The 21,910-nt window shown below is 41.8% G+C and overlaps 1 protein-coding gene across 11 annotated transcripts in view; it reads left to right on the forward strand.

Moving 5' to 3' along the window:
- Window positions 1–21,910, forward strand: part of RGS6 (regulator of G protein signaling 6) — a 542,298-nt gene that overhangs the window by 3,597 nt on the left and 516,791 nt on the right. For all 11 annotated transcript variants that reach the window (XM_036098106.2, XM_036098455.2, XM_036098029.2 and 8 more), the window contains exon 2: window positions 20,947–21,050. In XM_036098106.2, coding sequence (XP_035953999.1) covers window positions 20,967–21,050 — 84 coding nt within the window. In that variant the 5' untranslated portion in view covers window positions 20,947–20,966. The remainder of the gene's footprint in view (window positions 1–20,946; window positions 21,051–21,910) is intronic.

Raw genomic sequence — 21,910 nt, forward strand, 5'->3', positions numbered from 1 at the left:
AAAAAGGTTATTGGCTGTGTGTAGGGTTGGGTGTGTGTCTCTGGGGTGGGGGGATACCTGAGTTATGGTTTTAATTTCTCCACCTTATGTGGACTTTGGCCTCTGGGCCTCTGTTTCCTCAAAAGATAAATGAAACTTTGAGATTTAGTTAATAAACTAACATATTTGTTGTTTTGACATTTGATGACGATGCTAGTTGTTTGAAGTAGACTTTTTCAAACACAGATGGCTGGGGGTCAACCCCAGAGTTTCTGAGGTAATTGGGTCTGGAGTGGGGCCTGAGAATTTACATTTCTAACAAGTCCCTAGATGATGCTGACTCTGACGGTCTGGGGCCAACACCCAGAACTAGATGATGAGCTCCTTGGGGGAAGAATCCCTTTTTCACTTTTCTTGGCATCCATCTGCCTAGTGCCCAGCAGCGCACCTGCCAGTAGGACCTCAGTAAGCATCGATTGAATCAATATTAGTTTTATCCATGGGGAAAAACTTTCTTAAGTAGTCAAGATAAAAAAGATAATCATTCAGAATTTGGAACCATTAAGTCTATAGTAAGAGTAATATTCAGTCATGAAACCCAGTTCTTCAAACTGCAAGGAAAACAAAAGTGCTTACAAGTAGGCAGTTAAGATGAACGCTAAACCTAATGAGTTGTCTTAAATAACAGCTCAGAGTACCTGCTTGAAATGTTACAAACTGCAAAACTTATGAATGCTTCACTGTTGCCTTCCTGAGACCTATAAGAGGCAATTCATTTTCTATCACATGTACATTTCCAAAAGGGTGTGTGTGTGTGTGTGTGTGTGTGTTTGTAAATTCACTATTAATTATCCCAACTACCAAAGTAGAAGTCAGGGAAGCAATGGCCTAGACTCCTCCCCACAACCCCATCCAAAAGGTAGAACAATGCTCATTAGAACATCATAAAATGGGGACCTAAGACTTGTAGAAAACATTAACCTGCATAAGTTCACAAACTGATCAGTGGCTGCACCAGAAATCAGACCCAGGCCTGATTTCTGCCTGACGCCCAAGGGTGTTCTTCATTACTTCCCTCTGTGGACACTGAGTGAATGCATTTGGTGGCCAGGAGATTCCAGCTGGCTGAAATACCCCAGTTACAGCCTTTGATCATCCTTGCATGGCTACTTTGTGACTAGAAAATTAATCCTTCTACCTAGGTGTTAGAAACATAGGGTGCAGACAACCCCCATTTTTATGGTTGAGACTTAAAAAACATGTAAATATTTGAGTAGAAACAAAGTCGATGTTCACATAACCAGGCTATCCAAATGAATTGTGGAGACCCGCTGTCTTGGCTTTTGTCAATACTTAGTAAAATCATAAAAGGAAAAAGCCACCTTTAAGTTTTTGCATGGTACAGTTCTCTTATTCCCTAGTGTCTGCTCTACCCAGGAAGCTATTTTCTGGCCTGGAGGGATGCACACCTCAAGCAAAGCCCTCTCCAATGAGCGCTGCATTTACCTGCATGAACAGGAGCCAGCGGTGGCCGCCCTCGGAAGGACCCAAGGCACCTGTACTGCGCTCCCTGACACCTGGACAGCCTTGAGCCCAGACAGAGACAAGACATGGGTGGCTCTTAAAGTAACACAACGGGCAATCAAAAACCCTTTGGTTGTGTTCCTGAACCTCAATTTCCTCATCTGTAAAATAGGAACAACAAAATGCCCCTGGAGTATGAGTGGCTGGGAGGAAAAGAGAAAAAAGGAAAAGCGTAGCGTGCTGCATGGAGGAGGCACGGTGACGTCAGGAGGTGGACCCTGTCCCACCAATTGCCTATTTTGTAATAATTTTGATTATGAGTTGTTGATCTGCAGCCCTGGGAGTTTCCGGGTGTAATCTGAAGCCCAGCTGGGTACGGGAGGGCAAGGAGACCCAGGAAACAGGTCACTCCAGATTGGTAGGTGCAGGTTTAATTGGCAAGGAAATTTACATATGAGCTTTGTCTGAGCCGCTGCAAGCTAAATAGCTCTCCATACTGTATTGCCTGCCAGAATCTTTAGGTTTTCATAGCGGCCTTAATGGGGTTCAGGTATATATTCAGTCCAGAGGGAGCTCAACAACCCTTTATTCTCCCAGGGCTGTGTCCTTCCAGATGGCTCCCACTGTGGGAATGGTGGGCAGAGCGGACATTCCAAAGACAGGAGAGGGGGTGAGGAGCCTCTGAGTGCCCAGGACGAGCTCCTGGGTCACCCGGTGGTCATGTCCTCTCGATGACCTCTTCCAAAGTGAGTCTGTTGGGAAGTAAGTATTTTGGGGTAATGGTTCCCCCTTCTGTTCCTCAGGACTTGCTTATATCAGCCTAGCATTTGAGGCACTCCCAAATCCCTTGGAGAATCCTGCTCCATCATTCTAAGAGTGGATTTGAGAAGGCTCGTGGAAAACAAGTGGGCCAGACATTAGGTGGAGAGGGTGGAATGGGAAAGATCTGCCTTTGCAGCAGCCAAGGATGTGTCTGTTTCCTTGAGCCTAAAGGCCATTAATCCCCAGCAGGAAGAGATGTGAAAATGAGGGACTGCCGCTGCCTGGCTGTGTCTTATGTCAGATTGTGAGCACACTCGAAGCAGGGCTGTGTGGTATTTTTCCTCTCTGCCCTTGGTGACTCTTATAGTGTATGGCACGGTAGGAGTTTGGTGAACGCTTGCAGAGTTATCGACTTGTAGCATGGCAGCTCTGGGTGGGTGAATGTGGGAAGGAGGATGAATGAGTATGAGATGGGTAGAGATGCATGGATGGGTCTGGGTGCAGGTGCATGGGCTGGGCAGGTGTGGATGCAAGGTGCAAAAGGTTATTACCCCCATTCTTTTTTTTTTTTAAGGTCTTTATTTTTTTGACAGAGAGAGAGAGCACAAGTAGGCAGAGCGGCAGGCAGAGGGAGAGGGAGAAGCAGGCTCTCTGCTGAGCAGGGAGCCTGACGCAGGGCTTGATCCCAGGACCCCGGGATCATGACCTGAGCCGAAGGCCCCCGCTTAACCAACTGAGCCACCCAGGCGCCCTTATTACCCCCATTCTTATTGTTTACTTGATTTTGCCTGGCTAGATCACCTTGGATTGATGATATACTGAGGCCCTCATCCTGGTTTGTAATTATACACTAATATTTGTCTCTCCCACTGGCTGTGGTCTGGTTTTTTTTTTTAACCATGATTTTATCCTGCACCCAGTACAAGGCCACACACATAGTCAATGCTTGAGGAAGCACTTGTTGCTTTCCTAAATAAAAAGTTGCCAGGCCTACAAAGCTATAGATCTGTATTAAAGCAGTGGACTGATAATACTCAGCACTTGTAAAGCTTTTTGTAGATCACAGCCTCTCAACAAGAATTAGGTGTTATTACTCCCATTTTACAGATGAGAAGACTGAGGCTGAAGAAGAGGTTCAGCCACGTGCCCTATGTCAGATAGTTATTGAGTAGAGAGAAACTGAGAGATTTATTTATTTATTTTTAAATATTTTATTTATTTCACAGAGAGAGAGAGAGACAGAGCACAAGCACGGGGAGTGGAGAGGCAGAAAGAGAAGCAGGCTCCCTGCTGAGCAAGGAGGTGGGGCTCCATCCCAGGACCCTGAGATCATGACCTGAGCTGAAGGCAGACACTCAACCGACTGAGCCACCCAGGCACCCTGAGAAACTGAGAGATTTAAACTCATATCTCATCTGACCACAAAGTCCTGAGTCTCTCTGAGATAACCCAAAGCAGGAGATAGACACCCTACCCTTGAGATCACATCAGTTATCTTGGAGAGATATTAGAAATAAATAGAAAACTAACAATGAAGGATGTTAAATGGCAGTTTAGGAAAAAATGCATGGGATTTCATAAGTCAGATTAGGTAGCAAATAGATAACAAAGACAGTATGCTGTTCAGTGCAGAGAAACAACGTTATATAATCAGACCTGGTAGAGACAGGCTTTGAGAAATAGGTGGAAATTTCATAGGTGAAGAGAAGGATAACAGCAAGCGTTGCAGGTGGAGGTGTTGATAATTGGTGAGTAAAGCAATTACTGTTTGCTTTCAGAGTTAAGAACCCATTTTTCTGAAAACCTGGGGCCCTCTGACCCATTTTTGATAGAAACATGGGTACCAGACAACACTTGCCTTTTTTTTCTAAAAGCAAAAGAAGCCACCATGTGTGATGAGGAATGGTGTGTGGCACTGAACCCCAGGGCTGGGAAGTAATTAGGGACAGGTGAGGACTGTGTTAAAAGCAAAGGGTATGTGCAGCTCAGAAAGCCCTGTTGCTGCCATTCATTTTTAATCATTAGCGACTAATTTCAATTAGAAAAATATATAGATGTACATTGCCCAATCCAAGCTGAACACTTGTTTGAGCTGGCTTTGTTTTTCATGTTTGTGACCTCTCTAAAAGAAAGACAACAACTTGAAAAAATGTCCAGTGTATTTTTCCCTTAAGCTGCTCTGTAAGTGCTACTGTGTTCAGATTCCAAACCAAGCAGGAAGATGCCATTATATCATTTTGCTGACCATACATCCTAAAACAAAGACTGATTCAGCAGCTGGTCAAAATAGAAAGGATGCATTCACAAAGAATAAATTTATTGATTGTATTTTAGATTTTTTTTTTTAGGGGAAGGCACTTTACCTTTTAGAATGGCAGATAGTTTAGGGGCTTGGCTGCTGGCTGGCTTCTGCCGGAACCCCGGGGTCTGTGACATTGGGCAAAGTAGCTCGACACTATTGATCCGCATTCTCCCCAAATGCAGAATAGGTCTGAGAAATTGTAACTCCCCCGAGGGCATTACTGAAAGAGAGATTGTTCCTGGAAATCTCTGGTTTAGGCAGCTCTTAGTTGGGGTGGCGGATGGGGTTCTTACCCCAGGGCACAGTTTGTCTAAGGTCTCTGCTGTTCTTCCCTACTTTTTGCCTGGCTTGTCCTCATCAGCAGTAGGTCCCATTACTGAACACACTTTTCTAGATGATGATTAATCAGGTATAGCTCCTGTTTTCGAGAAGTTTAAAATTCTGTGGGGGAGAGAAAAGAGAAACAGAATGTGGTAAGACAGGCACATATAAATGGGATGGGGGAGGGATTACTGGGAGATTTCATTGAAGACCCTGGGTGGATGAATTGGACATTTGATAACCAATGGTTTTGGGGCCTGCAGAGATGGGGGCAGGGGACCGAGTTGGCAAGGGTACGCTTGAGGCATTTCAGTATAAGTAAAAGGACAGAGGTGACAAAGTGTTCAAACAATAGCCCCCTCTTGAGAATCAGGTCCTTAAAAACCTTTCAGGCAGGAGAAGTCCATGTTGGTGAGCTGAAAATTTAAGGGGAAACAGGAACAGGGGAAATCTAGGTAGTAAGAAAAACTGTCTAATAAATATTTATGTTTATCAAAAGTGAAAAGAGAAAACAAAGGAGATTGTGGGTGACGTTTTCCTCACCTTCTGTTGGTAACAGAGGGTATGTGCCACCGTGAATTTCTAGTTCTTGCTGTATCCCGGGAGATCACTCCTCTGGTGAAATGCTCCTGAGTGCTTTTGCTTTATTAGACTCAGTGCACGATTCCCATGCAAATAAATGGGTATTTCCCTGCACGGTGTCAGGCTGTCTGTCCACTCAGTGCCGTTTAGACTTTCTGACTGAGAGCTTGACTGCTGACTCCCGGATCTTCCTGTGGCTCAAGGGTAAAGTGGATGAATCTGGGATAAACCTTACTTAACTTCCTTGGCAGAACTGATTAGGAAGTTCTCAGATGTCTTACCCCAATGCGTAGGGTATTTAGCTTCGTGCCAAAGCATATGTTGTCGATTCCAGGTTTTCATTTCTTTGGCTTCCTGTAGCTTTCAAAAGCTTCTCTGCAAAAACCGCTTCCCCTGCCTGCCATCTGCCTTACAACCTCCCTCCCCCACTTTCCAAAATCTGTGTCTAAGCCCCAGTTTCTTGTATTTTCTAATTATCTGTAACAGGAATGACCTGTTGGCTCTCAAATGTGTATTTGGAAGTAGATTGGCTTAAGCTGAACTTTGCTTATTGGGAATTCTTGGTGGGGGTTAAGTTTCCTGGGGTTGAGATTAGATATGTTGTTGGTCATAGGAAGGTGGACAGTGATTGACAAGACTAGAAATTCAAATTGGGTCCAGTCTATTAGGGACTTGAATGCCACATAAATACATAGTGGTGGGGGTGATAATGGATATTCAGGGTTTTCTGGCATAGAGAAAAAAAAACAAACAAACCTGAAAGAACTGAATTAAAGCAAAATTTAAACCAGCTCAAGAAAAAGAATTTATGTGACTCATACATTTGGGAATTCAGGCATGGCTGGATCCAGCATTCTTAACTTGATACCTCATTGTCTTTACTTCCTCCTACGGTGATACTAGAGAAAAAGAAGATGATCACTAATATCCCTCTCCTCATATCGTTTTCACACTGTCTCTCACACGGAAGGGGTCTTCTTTCTTCCAGTGTCCTTATTTCAGTCTCGGGGAAGGACCCTGATTTGTCCTGATTGTCTAACTTGATCCAATCAGCATGTCCAGTGATACAGCCTACTCTGGCCAAGATAGTTCCTGGGCCCATCCTTCCCTATCAGAAGCAGCAAATTTGAGAGCAAAAAAATATACGGGGCAATGAGAAACAGTAACTGCCTCAATCTTCTAACCTGGCTGAAGGACTTTGGATTTCATTTGCTGGACAGTAGAATGAATGCAGAGTATTTCAGCCACTGTTTGAGAATCCTGAGATACGTTATATGAGTTAGAAAATGTCATTATCCAAAATAAAGCTTTTGGATAATGTGAAACATTCCCTCAATTGTGTGTTTCTAATCTCGCTTCACTTCTATACCAGTTTTCTCATTCAATGATTACTGCTTCGGATCTATAGCTACTGCACAGATGCTATATGATATGTGTATATGGTGGTGACAGACAGGACCTCTGGCCCCTCCTCCAGCCCTCCAACCCTGCAGGTCTCTCACGTTTTGCACTGCTATGCCTGAGATGGTTCAGGTGCCCCCTTGAGAACAAGAGATGCGGTAGCCCTCTCCCAGAATATTTGCACTATTCTTTTTTTTTTTTTAAAGATTTTATTTATTTATTTGAGAGAGAGAGAATGAGAGAGAGAGAGCATGAGAGTGGGGAGGGTCAGAGGGAGAAGCAGACTCCCTGCCGAGCAGGGAGCCCGATGCGGGACTCGATCCAGGGACTCCAGGATCATGACCTGAGCCGAAGGCAGTCGCTTAACCAACTGAGCCACCCAGGCGCCCTGCACTATTCTTTTTTAAACATACAGTTTTAGAGGACAAGAAAGGTACATAAATCATTGCTCAATAAATTTTCAAACAGTAAACACATCCATATCATCACTCCTAGATCAAGAGATAGAATATTACGATTCCCTTGGAAACCACCTCATGCACCCTCCCAGTAACTACACCCTCTCCTTCCCCAGTGGTAACTACTAACCTGATTTCTAATACCATGGTGTTCAACTTTATTGGAAATATTCCAAATATATATGGAATTATAGTATATGTAAATACACCCCTTTTGTGGCTTCTTAACGCACAACGTTGTTTGAAAGAGTCCTCCACGTTGTGACATGGAGCACTAGTTTGTTTTTGTTGCTATATAGCAATCCACTTTTTAAACAATTTGCAGATTGTTTATTCATCTGCTGTTTGTTGATGGGCATTTGGGACATTTCCGGTTTAGGGCTGCTATGAATAATGCGGCTCTAAACTGTTCCGTATATATTTTTTGGTGCACATGTGAATGCATTTCTGTCTGGGATACACCTAAGACTGGATTGCTGGGACATAGGGTACATATGTCCAACTTTAGTAAGTTCTTACAAAGAGTTTTCCTAAGTGGTTGTACCAGTTTATATTCCTGCCAGCAGTTTATGAGTGTTTCAGTATCTCTACATACTTGTCAACACTTGGGATTGTCAGACTTTTTAATTTTGGACATTACAGTGGGTGTGTAGTGGTGTCTCATCGTGGTTTCAATTTGCTCTGGTGACTAATGGTGTTGTGTCTTTCTAATATTTTTTGGGTCACTTTTATTTAATCTTTTGTAGTCTCTGTTCAAGTTTATTGCCTATTTTAAAATTGAGGTTTTTTTTTTTCTTACTGATTTGTAGGAGTTTTTTTTTTTAAACAAATCTGAATACAAATATTTTCCCCAGTTATACGTATTTAAAATATCTTTTACTATTCTGTGGCTTGCCATTTGACTTTCTTTGATGAATAAGAGATCTTGTTTTAAGTGTAATCCAGCTGGTTAACCTCTTCCTTTATGGTTATTGTTTCCTGTGACTGCTGAAGAAATGTTTGCCTACCCTAAGATCATAAAGTCATTTTCCCATTTTGATTTGTAGAAGCCCTATTGTTTTGCCTTTTATCTGTAGGTAGGTAAAAGATCCACCTGAGGTTGATTTTTTACCTAGACATAAAAAAGAGATCCATATTTATTTTGTTTTCCATATGTATATCCAGTTAACCTCCTACACTACTTATTGAAAAGTCTCTTCCACAGCTCTGTAATGTCACTTTCATTGTAAGTCAGGTGATCATTTATATGTAGCTCTCTGCTTTCTAGCTCCTTCTATTGTTCTATTTGGCATTCTTATTCTGATACCACACTGTCTTAATATAGCTTAATAATAAGTCCATATCTGGTAGTGTGTGTCCAGTTTTGTTCTTATTTAAGAATAGCTTGGTTATTTTTAGACATTTGCATTACTGTATAAATTTTAAAGTCCTCTTTTGATGGGATTTTGATTAGGACAGCATTAAATCTCTAGCCCAATTTAGGAGTAAACTAATGTCTTTAAAATGTTGACTCTTTCAATTCATTAATATGGTGTGTCCCTTCATTTATTTAAATCTTTATTCTCTGTTAGTGTTTTGTATCTCTCTATGTGGTAAAGGTTTGGCACATCTTTCTTCAGATATATTCCTAGTATTTGAAGTCAGTCGATGCTATTATCAATGATAGCATTTTTGAATGTATTTTCTGGCTGTTATTCTGTGGGTATACAGAAATACAGTTGATTTTTATTTATTGACATTGAATCCAGTGACTTTCCTGAATTCACTTATTTCAAATAGTTCTGTGTAGTTTATTATGGAATTTCCACATACACAATCAAATTGCCTTCTTACTTTGCAATCTTCCTTTGCTTCCTTTCCTTTTATTTCTTTTTCTTGCCTGTTGTGCTGGCTTAGACCTCTACTATAGCAGAGAATTGAAGTGGTCATAGCAGGTAGCCTTGTCTCATTCCTAATCTCAGTGGGAAAGTTTTCAAAGTGTGACTATTAAATATTATGATTGCAATGTTTCATAAATACCCTTTATCTGGTTAAGCCAGTTCCTTTATGTTCAAAATTGGCTAAGAGTATTTTCCTGAATAGATGCTGAATTTGACTAGATGTGTACCGAATAGTTGCATGAAATGTCTGGTCCACCTCTGCACTTCCCTTTTTTTGTGGGGGGGGCAGAGGGGTCTTGGTCTTACATTCCTCATTGCCTTGGGAGCTCTCCTTTTTCAAATGTTATCTGGCTTTTCTAGTTCTTGAAGGTTGTTCTGTAATAAGGTAGACCCTCCTTGTAGGAGGGGTACACGCTAATCGTACTGTTTTTGTCGTCCATCAAATACAAATAAAAGTGTAAGAAACCCTCAGAAACCTATTCATTTGTTATTTCTTTGACCTCTATTGCTTCTCTGCTTGATGAGCTTCCTGAATAGATCTGTTTGTTTGTTTGTTTGTTTGTTTGTTAAATCTTGCTATCTCCAGAACAGGAAAAGTGTATTACTGCTGCTCCAAATGTAGCCATAGTATGGAGTCATAGAAGAGAAACACCTGATATTTAAATGCCTAGTTTTAGGGTAAAAAGATACTGACTTTACCTGTTCTAAAAAAAAAAAAAAAAGAAGAAGAAGAAGAAGAAGAAAGAAAACAACAAAATCTCAAGGAATATAAGTGACATTCTTTAAAAAAAAAAAGCCAATAGGAGTGCCTTTCTTCTTGGGTCCCCTGGGAACACGCCCTCCTCTTTATTTCTTAGTCATCCCCTTCTTGTGTATAAAAATTGGCAAAGCTTCTCTGTCACTCCTACTTCTTCCCTGGCAGTGATACAATCTTTGTCATGTGAAATCAGAGAATAACAAGAGTTGCTTCTGCAGTCCCTACAGTCAGGAGTATTAGACGCTACGATCTTAGATCTCATACTAATAAAATGTAAGTCCTCCCACGTGGGAGGAAAGACATTTGGAACCCGAAGACCTACATTTTCATGCTGGCCCCAATACTAACCAGCAAGATGATGTTAGAATATAATTTGAGCTCTCGGACTTTGGGTTCATCCTCTGAAAAATTAAATCGTTGGGCTTGTTTCAGGGAACAGGAGATTTTTTATGAAAAGGATCAAATAGTAAATACTTTGAGCTCTGTGGGCCATATGGTCTTTCTTGCAGCTCCTCAACTCTGCTGTTGTAGTGCAAAAGCAGCAGAGACGATAAGTAAACACAGGTGTTTATTTATAAAACTTTATTTATGGACACAGGAATTTGCTTTTTGTACAATTTTCATGGGTCATAAAGTATTCTTCTTTTAACTTTTTGCAGCCTTCTAAAAATGTAAAAGCCAGTCTTAGCCCACAGACCATATAAAAACAGGCAGCAGACTAGATTTGTCCCCTCGGCCTCAGTTTGCCAACCTTTGAACTAGTTGGTTGCAAAGGGCTATTCCAGAGCTCTGTGTTAGGCCTTGATATGCTGATCTTTTTTTTTTTTAAGATTTTTTATTTATTTTGAGAGAGAGAGGTGGGAGGAAGGGCAGAGGGAGAGAGAAACTTAAGCAGATTCCTTGCTGAGCGCAGAGCCCAATGCGGGGCTTGATCTCACCACCCTGAGATCATGACCTGAGCCGAAATCAAGAGCCAGACATTCAACCGACTGCACCACCCAGGCGCCCCTGATATGCTGATCTTAAGAAAAAAATTTTTTTTTTCTGTCCCATGAACATTGTTCAAGAGAGTCTATTCCTTTCTCCTAAGTCAATTAAGAATAAAAAAATAAAAGATTTTATTTTCCTTTTATCTCTTCCCTGACGCTTTCTCTTTATTTTTGTAGACCCAAGTTTCTGACCTATATCATTTCCTCTGCCTGAAGAACTGCTAGCATTTCCTGAAGGGCAAATCTGCTAGTGATAAACTTACTCATTATTTATTTGTCTGAGAAAGTTTATCTTATCCTTCATTTTGAAGAAGAATCTCACTAGATGCAGAATTCTAATTTGGTGTTTTTTCTTTCAATATTTTAGCTATTTCACTTCACTCCCTTGCTCTTGTGTGGTCTCTGATCAGAAGGCATATGTCATTGTTATGCTTGTTTCTTGTAAGGTAAGGGTTTTGCCCTGTGGTGTCTTTCAAGATCTCTCTGTTTTTGAATTTCTGCAGTTTAAATATGTTATGCCTAGGTGTTGTATTTTTAAAAAAGTTATAGTGATTGGTGTTATTTGATCTTTCTAGATTTGTGGTTTGGTGTATATCATTAACTTTGGAATGTTCTCAGTTATTATTCCTTCTGATATTTCTCCTTTCTCTTTCTTCACCTGGTATTCCAATTACACCTATGTTATACCTTTGGATATTGTGCCATAGTTCTTGGATATTCTGTCTCCATTCTTAAGAATTTCTTTTTCTCTCTTTTTTTCAGTTTGAGAAGTTTCTATTCAGGCTCACTGATTCTTTCCTTGACCATTTTGAGTCTACCATGAGCCCTTGGAAGGCATTCTTCGTTTGTTACAGTGTTTTTGACTTTTAGCATTTATGTTTTTGAGGGTTTTTTTTTTTTTTTTAAAGTTTCTATCCCTCTGCTTTCATTACTATCTACTTTTTCTTTTAGAGCCTGTAACATATTTAATCATAGTTATTTAAAATTTCTTGTCTGATAATTTCAACATCTCTGTCTTGAATCTGGTTCTGAGGATTGCTTGTCCTTTCTGACTGTGTTTTTTCTTGCCTTATATATGCCTTGTAATTTTTTGTCAAAAGCCAAACACGGTATATCCAGTAATGGGATTTAAGGTAACTAGGCCCTTAGTGTGAGGCTTTATTTACCTTGGCCAAGAGTTGAACTGTGTTTAATGTTTGCTATAGCTGTAGGTGCTAGAAACTTCAAATTCTCCTCGTGTTCTTGTTTGCGTCTCTTCTCCTGACTTTAGGTTTCCCTAAGAAGTCCTCAGAGAGTTTGCGTCTTGCGGATATTTGAGCTGTAATCCACTGTTATCATACTGGAGCCCCGTTAGTGTGGTGGTAGGAGATAAGTGAGAAGGAATGTTCTGTCGTCTTCCAGTTAAGAGCAAGAGTGGAGTGACTTCCCTTTAGTAAATACAGCAACACTTCTTCTATTGCAAGAGGAGGGAAGTCAAAGAACATGGTGTAGGTGAGGGTGCCTCAAGATGAGAGACTTGCCTTCTGCTGATTTCCATTTCTTCAGTGAATTTTGAAGTGAGCCTCTCAACTGAGACTGTGTGTGAAGCTTGAACAAAAAGAAGATATGAGAAAGCCGACTCAGACAGGGAGACAGCAAACTTGGTGGGAAAACATCTTAGATTTGCAGTTAGGCAGTGTTGACTAACTTAAAGTTTGTGCTCATGCATGTAAAATGCAGCCGGGTCAGTCTGGTTGTGTGATTTCTTCCTCACGCCCACCACAAAGAGTGCACCTGCTTGGGTGTGAGCTTGGATATTGAGATATTATATGGATATTGTGTGGTGGATGTTCTGGTTCCATTGGTGTCAGAGTTTTGTCTGGAAATCTGCCACAGAAAGGGCATATCGAGGCCATTGAGGATATTTGCAAGGGTATGACTGAGTGGTTAAGACGATGGGCCCAGTAAGAGAAGGACATGAAGGCAGAGTGAGGAGGAGTAGTAATGGAGGGTAAACAACTTGTGAGTTCCATGGATTGAAATGTCTAAAGAAGTTTGAAAAATGTGTGCAGTGAATGTAGAGTAAGTGGACTGGAAAGAACTGGTAAGTGAACTGGGATTTGAGGTGGTACAGTCACCACTGATGATGGGGTTCAGCATGTGGCCATGTGAGACAGTGACTGAGGAAAGGGGGTGGAGGAAAAGGGTTCAGGTGGGGAAATAAAAGGATGGAGGAACCAGCCTCGAGCTAGGTCTTTGACTCTGATGTTCAAGTCATTGAGATTGATGAAGGAGTGAGGGATAGAGAAGAAAACCTCAGAACTGGAAGTGGGAGTACTCAGGAAATGAAAAGCCTTCATGGGAGGGAGGCAGGAAACTGTAGTGAGCATGGGTAGAAAGTGGCATAGCTAGATGGTCTGAGTGTCACAAGAGCAGGGATTTGTGTAGGAAGACGGGAGAGAAATTGTTTGAAGCACCAATGGGGAAGCAAGAGGATGCTTATCTTACTTTCTGGTTTGAGATATGTGGGGTGAGAACAGCTGGGCTCTAGGGTGAGGGGAGTGTTTTTTGGGGAAGCCAGGTTTCCATGAAGGTCCCTGAAGGTCAAAGTTCAGAGGGAAGGTGGAAGACCATAGCAGCCATACTGTTTATAGAAGAAGAGTTCGAAAGCCAGGAAGAGTGGATGGGGAGGTGGCAGGGTCTGGGAATATCCAGAGCTGTGTGGGGTCAAGAGAGAGGATGCCTGGGTGGACCTGAACTCTGAGCGGTAATTGCGGTAATAAGACTGTGAACCGCATCACATGGTCAAGCACATCCCGTTATGTGAAAAAGTTTCTGCTTCTCCCAGTTTAATTTTTTTAGGACTTTTGTTTAATATGAAGAATGCAAAAATATCTTTCTAAGCAGCTTTTAACAAAAATTAGTTTGGTTAGGCTGTAAGGCAGCTGTGGCAACTTAAAGAGGATTGTATTTATGTCTATGTCTTAAGGACAGGTTGGTATGGGGAAGTCAGCTTCACCAATACACTAGGAAGTGGAAGTCAGGAACCACACATCTGTTGAGGACCTACTATGTGCCAGTTGTACTACGTACCAGAAGTACCTACTGCTAAGAACTTTATATGTAATACAGAGGTGCTAACTACTTTATATTTAAGCATATACTTAAATTTTGTATATTTACAAAATTTTGTTTTGAATACTTTATATAGGTGAGGTCACTGGAGACCAAGACTGACAAGTTGGAAAGTATGTGGGCATTGGAATCAGTCCTGGGTTTGGATTTTAGTTTCTTGGTTGACAAGCTACTTTACTTTTGGCAAGTTGCCTATGTTCTTGGGCCTCAGTTTTCTCATCTGTAGAGTGGGAATAGTAATAGTCACCTGTTGGAGTTGCTGTGACACCTTCCCTGGGCAATTCTGAGAAGTAGACAAGGCTGAGAACCCCTGATACCGGTGATTGGTATTTGTTCCATTTTATAGATGAGGAAACCAAGGCTCAGAGAGGCTAAGTAAGTATAGGGCCACTGTAGGCCTACCAGATCGGAATTTCTGGAGCATGGGACCCGGGGACGTGTATCTTTAGAGTCAAGCCCAGGTGATTCTGCGGCTGCTAGCCCGGTTCAGGTCCTTGGACCAGCTTTTGGGAACCACCGAATGCTAACTGATGTCCTGAAATGATCAAGTGACTATATCCCAGTAGAATCCTGGGTGCCTTGGCATGGCCAACAAAATTGGCCCCTAGGACTTGAGCTCTAGCACCTTGCTTTAAGATCGTTGGTGTGGGACATGAAGCTGACTCTCGCTGTGTCACTGAGCATCTGGACTTTGAGTTGGTCTATATATGTCACGTTGGCAGACCTGTTAAACAGAAAGAGATATTTGTTCTTCAGAGATGTTGTTCTTTCTTCTTCCCCCTGGAGGTTCCTGCCCACTCAGTCAGATTAGAGCTATATAAACAAGCTTGTACTACTGAGCTAGCACACATCTTGTAAATCTTTTTTCCTGAAGTGCTTAACATTGCTGATGTCAGAAAAAAAAAAATCCACTTTTTTTTGTTGTTGTTGTTGTTGTTTGTTTTAAGGTTTTATTTATTTATTTGACAGAGAGAGACACGGCGAGAAAGGGAACACAAGCAGGGGGAGTGGGAGAAAGAGAAGCAGGCTTCCTGCGGAGCGGAGAGCCCGATGTGGGGCTCGATCCTAGGACCCTGGGATCATGACCTAAGCCGAAGGCAGACGCTTAACAACTGAGCCACCCAGGCGCCCCTCCACTGGGTTTTAATGGGCTGAGGCAAACAATGTGAAGTTGATACAATATGGAGGAGGGGAAATAACATCAACAGAGATTCTTATTTGGCAGCACAAATATTCAGACTATATTACAGTCAGGCTTTGATTACCTCTCCGGCAAGATATCTCCCTGAATAGGGTTTTGAGAGCTAGACACCAAGAGGGGCAGGCATGATGTTGAAGGCTTTTAGCTGCATGTGATGGTGATCTTAGTGGTATTGGAGTGTCACTGCAGTGGTCTGACTCTTAGCTGTGAGTCACGATCACCGGAGAAGCTTGTTAAACAGCTGATGGCTTCATCTCTGAATCCCTGAGGTGGGGGAAGCGTTTCTCCAACGATCTTGATGCTGGTGGCCTGGGATTTCATGAAACCAGACCGCTGGTCAGTTGCTGCATTCATTCTGCACTAGGGAATTTGCATGCCTTGTTTTATTTCCTCTTCAAAAACAGCTCTGCAAAGATGAGGGTTCTCATCTTCCAGGTGAAGAGCTGGAAGTTGGGGGGAGTATGGGGGAGGTAGTCAGTTGTCAGAGGCTACCCAGCAGGCTTGGTGTAGCCAGAGCCGAGGTGCTATTTCCGACCTGACTTCAAAGCCCCTTTCTTTTGCACACTGAGGTCCTTCTACCTGCTGGGCCCAGCACTGTTATCTGCTGGACCCTAGGCTTGGCTTGCTCCAGAGGGGCCGGCATTACAAAGGAAACAGCTGGTATTTGTTGTAACTGCAAGCTACACACACAACATGGAGTAAATTGCAGTCCTGATTTGCAGAAGATTTACTAATCAGAGTTTGAGTCAGAGACGCTCAATTGTTCTGTTATTCACAGGGTCTCTCCTCACTATACTTTCCATCCTCCCACATATTCCTTCTTATCTACATGGCTCATGGATGGAGTGCCTGGGTGGCTCAGTCAGTTAAGTGTCCAACTCTTGATTCCGGCTCAGGTTATGATCTCAGGGTTGTGAGATCGAGCCCCATGTCAGCTCCGTGCTGGGCATGCAGCCTGCTTAAGATTCTCTCTCTCCCTCTCCCTCTGCCCCTACCCCCCACTTGGGCCAGTGCGTTCTCTCTCTCTCTCTCTCTCTCAAATAAGTAAATAAATAGCTCGTGGATTCCTGAGTTCAGGGCTGACCCATACCAATAAACCCTGTGGAAAAGTGTGATTTCGTACATAGGTCTTTGTCAATAAAGAGCCGCCTTGGTGGGGCAGTTTTAATGGCTTGTTATCCCGATGAATGTTCCAGAAGGAGTACACTGCATCTTGGTAGAATCTTATCAGTTTCTTCATTCATTCAAAAATATTTGAGTATCTACTATGTGTCATGCCTTGTTCTAGGTGCTGGGTATAGAGGGGTGAACCCCACCAACAAAGACTCCACCCAAGCAGAACTGCCTTTAGTAGAGATCCCTGATAAATGAGTAAACAGAGAGGTGCGAAGCCCTGTTATTTCTAACCCCACATTTGACTGTTCCACTTAATCTTCTTGAGATCAGATTGTCTTCATGGTTTTTTTCTCTTGGGTGCCTACTGCTGCTGGGGTTTCAAAGGGCCATGCCTATGTTGTCCCCTAGGCTGGAATGGCCTCTGCTGCCTCCCCCAGACTCCTATTCATCCTTCTCCTCTGATCTCCATTGCCAGGTTCTGCCCTGTGCCAGCATAACTAAACACCCACACGTTGCGACGTCCTGCTTCTGTGGACATGCCTGAACCCCCTCCTGGACTCGGAACACTTTAATGAGAGCATCTGTGTCTGATTTATCTTTATGTCTCCAGGGCCTAGCATGCAGCCTTTTGCGCAGATGCTCAGTGCGTTTGCTCGAGGAAATGTTGAGTCCCACCGCACCTGGTGGTAGGGGATGGTATTACAGAAATCACTTCGAGGGGAGGGATGCTGAGTCTGGGAGGGGATGCTTTGCTCCAACAGTTCTGTGATTCTCTGACAAGTTCAGCATGAGCCCTGCCATGACCAGAGAACACGGGCTAGGATATGGGCAGTGTTGAGTGAAGAGAGGTGGTATGGAACATTCTGATGAGCGTTTGAGGGAAAGTTAGAAATGTGAAGTTCTGAGGTTCTAGGACCGAGCGGGAAGGAATAGTGAAGATGCAGGCTTTTACAGCTGTTGTCCACCTGCGGTCCAGAGAGGCTGTGGCTTGACCTGGTTCTGACACTTAATTGCAAATCAGGTGGGGGAACCAGGCCACTCAGTTCAGAAGGCTTTCCACTATGTGGGGACTCTGGGGACAGCTAAAGAAGCAAAGGCACAGAGAGGTGAAGTAACTTGCCCCAGATCACACTGCTTGTAAGTGGGGGAGCGTAAATTCAGATGTGGATCTGTCTGATGACAGATGCCAGCTGGTAACCCCTGAGCTACCTGTCTCTTCTTGGGGACTTAAAAACTCAAGCTCTTAACACGTTTTCAGTTCTCCCCTTTGTTAGCTGTAAGACATGATGTGTTTTCTTTCTGTTGAAGTCTAGTTGTGTGCTTTCAGGAAAACATTCACATTCTTCAGATATTAAGATAAAAGGCCCTGAATTATTTCCTGTGTGCATATACACGCACTACATATAAATAACATGAAGAAGTTTTTGGGTTTTCGCTACCATGAAATTTAAGATATTCCTATTTCACTTCTATCGTATTCCATGTAAAAATAAATATTTCATCCTGTATTGTAATGAATGAGAATCTAGCCCTTTAATGTCACAAACCGTAGCTTCATAGTCAATGAATGTAATTATAGCCTCCTTACCTGTGTAGGTTTTGCACCCTGTTTCTGTAACAACTGTTGGCACACGGGCTGGAAAGTGGTTAGGTCACTATTTTAGAAATGATTCTTTCTAGACACAGAAAAGTTAAATGACATTGAGTTTCAAAATGAGCTGCTAGAGGAACCAAAAATAGAAGCTTTTCTACTACATACGAGACTCACTGAAATTCCTACCACAGAGACTGTCTGCCAGCACTTGGTAGTTTGAAGTCCCGGTCCTGGACTCTCAGCCTGTTGTAACACCAGAAATGTTTCTGTAGGGGGCGGGGGGCAGCCAGGGAAAGGCGAAGGCAGGGCCGGCAGGATTGTTCCTAGGTCGTTCCCAACCTTGCTGTTATTAACACAGTTTTCTAGGTGGGAGATAATATGCTCATTAAAGTCCGAGTGTTCATTTACAAATAAAGCCAGAAACCCCAAATGGCTCTATTACATAGATAAATGAGCAGACATAAATGGACTCAATTTTTGTTTTTCATGCTCTGTCATATTCTGTATTCAGGCAAAGGAGTAGGCAAATAAGTAGCTGTTTAAAAATAAAACAGTGTATTGTTCATTTAACTTTAAAAGCCACTGATGGGAATTAATAATCAGCGTTTCCATGTAGCACTATGTTAATGTAAACCCTGACATTACAGTGAGTGGAGATAAGAGAATGATGTTCTTTATCTCTTCATGTAATCTGACTTTTAAAACGCATCTTAATTCACAAATGATGAAGAAAAGCAAGCAACATTCAAATGGTATACTGTGGGCATTTAAATTCTTAGCACAAATGACAAATTCCTGTCTCTTGCCCATCTCCCACCCAAATTGGCTTTTATGGAATGACCTTTGGTACCAACTTATTTTACAATAAAATCTTTCCTGAGTTTTTATTTTGAATTGAAATGGCCTTTTCTGTCAAGTATGGTATTTATAAAAGTTTCCTTGTTGAAAAGCCTATGAATTTTGTGCAAATAGCCCAGGCAGGCTCTTAGCTTAGTGGTAACATTTGTATAGGACTTCTTTGGCTTTATATGATACGTTTATACTCAGTTTATCGGACCCGTCCCTGTGAGTACTCCGTGGAATTCACATCTTGCTGATGAGAGCAATGTAGAGGGAGGTGCCTTGGCATGGTTCTGGGTACATAGCAGGCGTTCAACATTTTGTTTTAAAAGGAAGTTAACAAAGAGAACCCACTAGGTTATTTAACTTGTACGAAGTAGCACAGCAAATATAGGGTGATACCAAGCACTGAACTTCTTTTCTCAAAAATTCCATATGCTGTCACTGTTACACTGATATCTTTTCATGCTTTTTAAAAAGGTCAAATTAAAAATATTCATTTTACTTAATTGAGGTTAAATTCACATAATATAAAATTAACTACTTTAAAGCATACATTTCAGTGGCATTTAACACATTCACACAACATTCTGCATCCATCACCCCTATCTAGTTCAAAAATGTTTTCATTATCCCAGAGGAGACCCCATATCCATTAAGCGGTAACCCCATTCCATCCTCCGCCCAGCTATTGGTAGCTACCAATTTGCTTCCTGTCTCTATAGATTTACCTATTCTAGATATTTCACGTAAATGGAATCACAAGTATGTGACTGTGTTAGTCTGTTCAGGCTGCTATAATAGAATATCACAGATTGGCTGGCTTATCTCCCACCTAGAAAACTGTGTTAATAACAGCAAGGTTGGGAATGACCTATTATTTCTCATATTTCTGGAGGCTAGGAAATCCAAGATCAAGGCTTGAGCAGATTTGGTGTCTGGTTCATGGATGGCTTTATTCTCACTGTGTCCCCACATGGTGGAAGGGAGCTCTCTGGGGTCTCTTTTATAAGGGCACTAATCACCTCCCAAAGGCTGTACCTCCTAATACCATCACACTGGGGGTTAGAATTTCAACATGTGAATTTTGGTGGGGACATAAACATTCAGTCCATCGCAGTGATCTTTGTGTCTGGCTTCTTTCATTAAGCGTAATGTTTTCAAGATAAATCTATACTGTAGCATGTATCAATACTTCATGACTTTTCCTGGGTGAATTTTATTCCATTGTGGGGATAGACCATATTTAGCTTGTCCATTCATCAGTTGATGGACATTGAATTGTTTCCATGTTTTGGCAATTGTGAATAGTGCTGCTGTGAATGTTTGTGTTCAAGTATTTGTTTGAATGTTTGTTTTCAGTTCTTTGGGGTATAGTTGAATTTTCAGGTAATATGGTAATTCTACGTTTAACTTTTGAGGAGCCACCAAACTGTTTTTTCATAGCGACTGAACCATTTTACATTCCTACCAACAAGGTACAGGTGTTCAGACTTCCCCACATCCTTGCCAACACTTGTTATTTCAGGTTTTTCTTTTTTACTATGACCATCCTAGTGGGTATGAAGTGGTATTTCCTTGTGGTTTTGATTTGCATTTCCCTGATAAAATATTCAGATATTTTTTTATGTTATGTTAGTCACCATACAGTATTAAGCAGGGCACGTATTGCATGGAGAACTGGGTGTTATATGAAAACAATGAATCATGGAACACTGCATCAAAAACTAATGATGTAATGTATGGTGACTAAACTATTCAGATTTTAATGCATAGAGTTAATCAGAAAGTGAGCTTTGGTAAGACGAAATCAACGTCAAGATGGTTGGCTTCATCTGTCTTCAGAAGATTATGTAGGACTGGCATAAGCTCACCCCTAGGGTGCATGATTCTGGGCTGAAAATAAAGAATAAGTTGCTTGGGATTAGACTAATGTATGTGGATAACAAGAACCCAGTTATCCCCTAAACATTTTTTAAAATACTGCTTAAACTAATGAGGAGAAATAAATTCATCGTGTTTTATTTTTGTATCACCTGCCAAAAGATACTTAACTTCTTTGCACTGTAGAGCTTTCTTTATATAATATCTTCATGTCTTAACGATCTATTCATTTATTTTTGCAGTGTGAGTGAAGATATCCGGGATGGCTCAGGGATCTGGGGATCAAAGAGCAGTGGGGATCGCTGACCCAGAGGAGAGTTCTCCAAATATGATAGTCTACCGAAAAGTAAGGCCTCTCGTTAAATGCTAGGGGTGCTGCCTGTGTGTGTGTGTGTGTGTGTGTGTGTGTGTGTGTGTTTTGTGTAGGGTTGACTGATGGTTGACAGCTTGACAAATGTTTTCTGCCTAAACTGCCTTGACTGATAAATGAATATCGTTTTCTTCTCATATCCTCTGATTTTCTAATTCTAAAATTCAAGGAACTTAGGTTTGTCATACTTGAAAAATACGATTTGGTTTACTTTAAAGATTTTATTTTTAAGTAATCTCTTCACCTAGTGTGGGGCTTGAACTTACAGCCCTGAGATCAAGAGTTGCATGCTCTACAGACTGAGCCAGCCAGGTGCCCCCGATTTGGTTTTCTTTAAATGCAAAGTTTGCCTAAGCAATGCAGAGGGAGATATATTCTCATTTGAGGTAAAAGCCTTTGTGTGACATTTATCAATTGATTGTTTTTGAACCCACAGTAGGTACAAGATCTGGTCTAGATGCTGTGGGAGATACAGAGGTATGCATGTATTAGATGTTTGCAGTTGGTAGGAGACATAAGATGTACACAAATAACTGTAATAATCTAAGTGTCAATTTCCAAAAGAGAAGTGCAAATAGAGTGTTATATGAAATCAGAGGAGTAGGTGATTACTTCCAGGCTCGAGGCCAGGTGTGGACTGGCGGAGGGGTGGTCTTTGAACTCCGTTTTAAAGGATGAGTAGGACTGTTTTATGTGGAAAGCAGAAAGGAAGAACAACATTCCAGGTGGTGAATTACGTTCAGCAAAGGGAAGGAGCTGAAGAAGGTGAACAGCAACCAGAACCAGTGAGCTTGGGGACATAGGTGACTTACATGGAGTAATTGAGGTAAGATTTT

The sequence above is a fragment of the Halichoerus grypus genome, chromosome 8 (genome assembly GCF_964656455.1).
Source record: "Halichoerus grypus chromosome 8, mHalGry1.hap1.1, whole genome shotgun sequence".
Lineage (NCBI taxonomy): Eukaryota > Metazoa > Chordata > Mammalia > Carnivora > Phocidae > Halichoerus > Halichoerus grypus.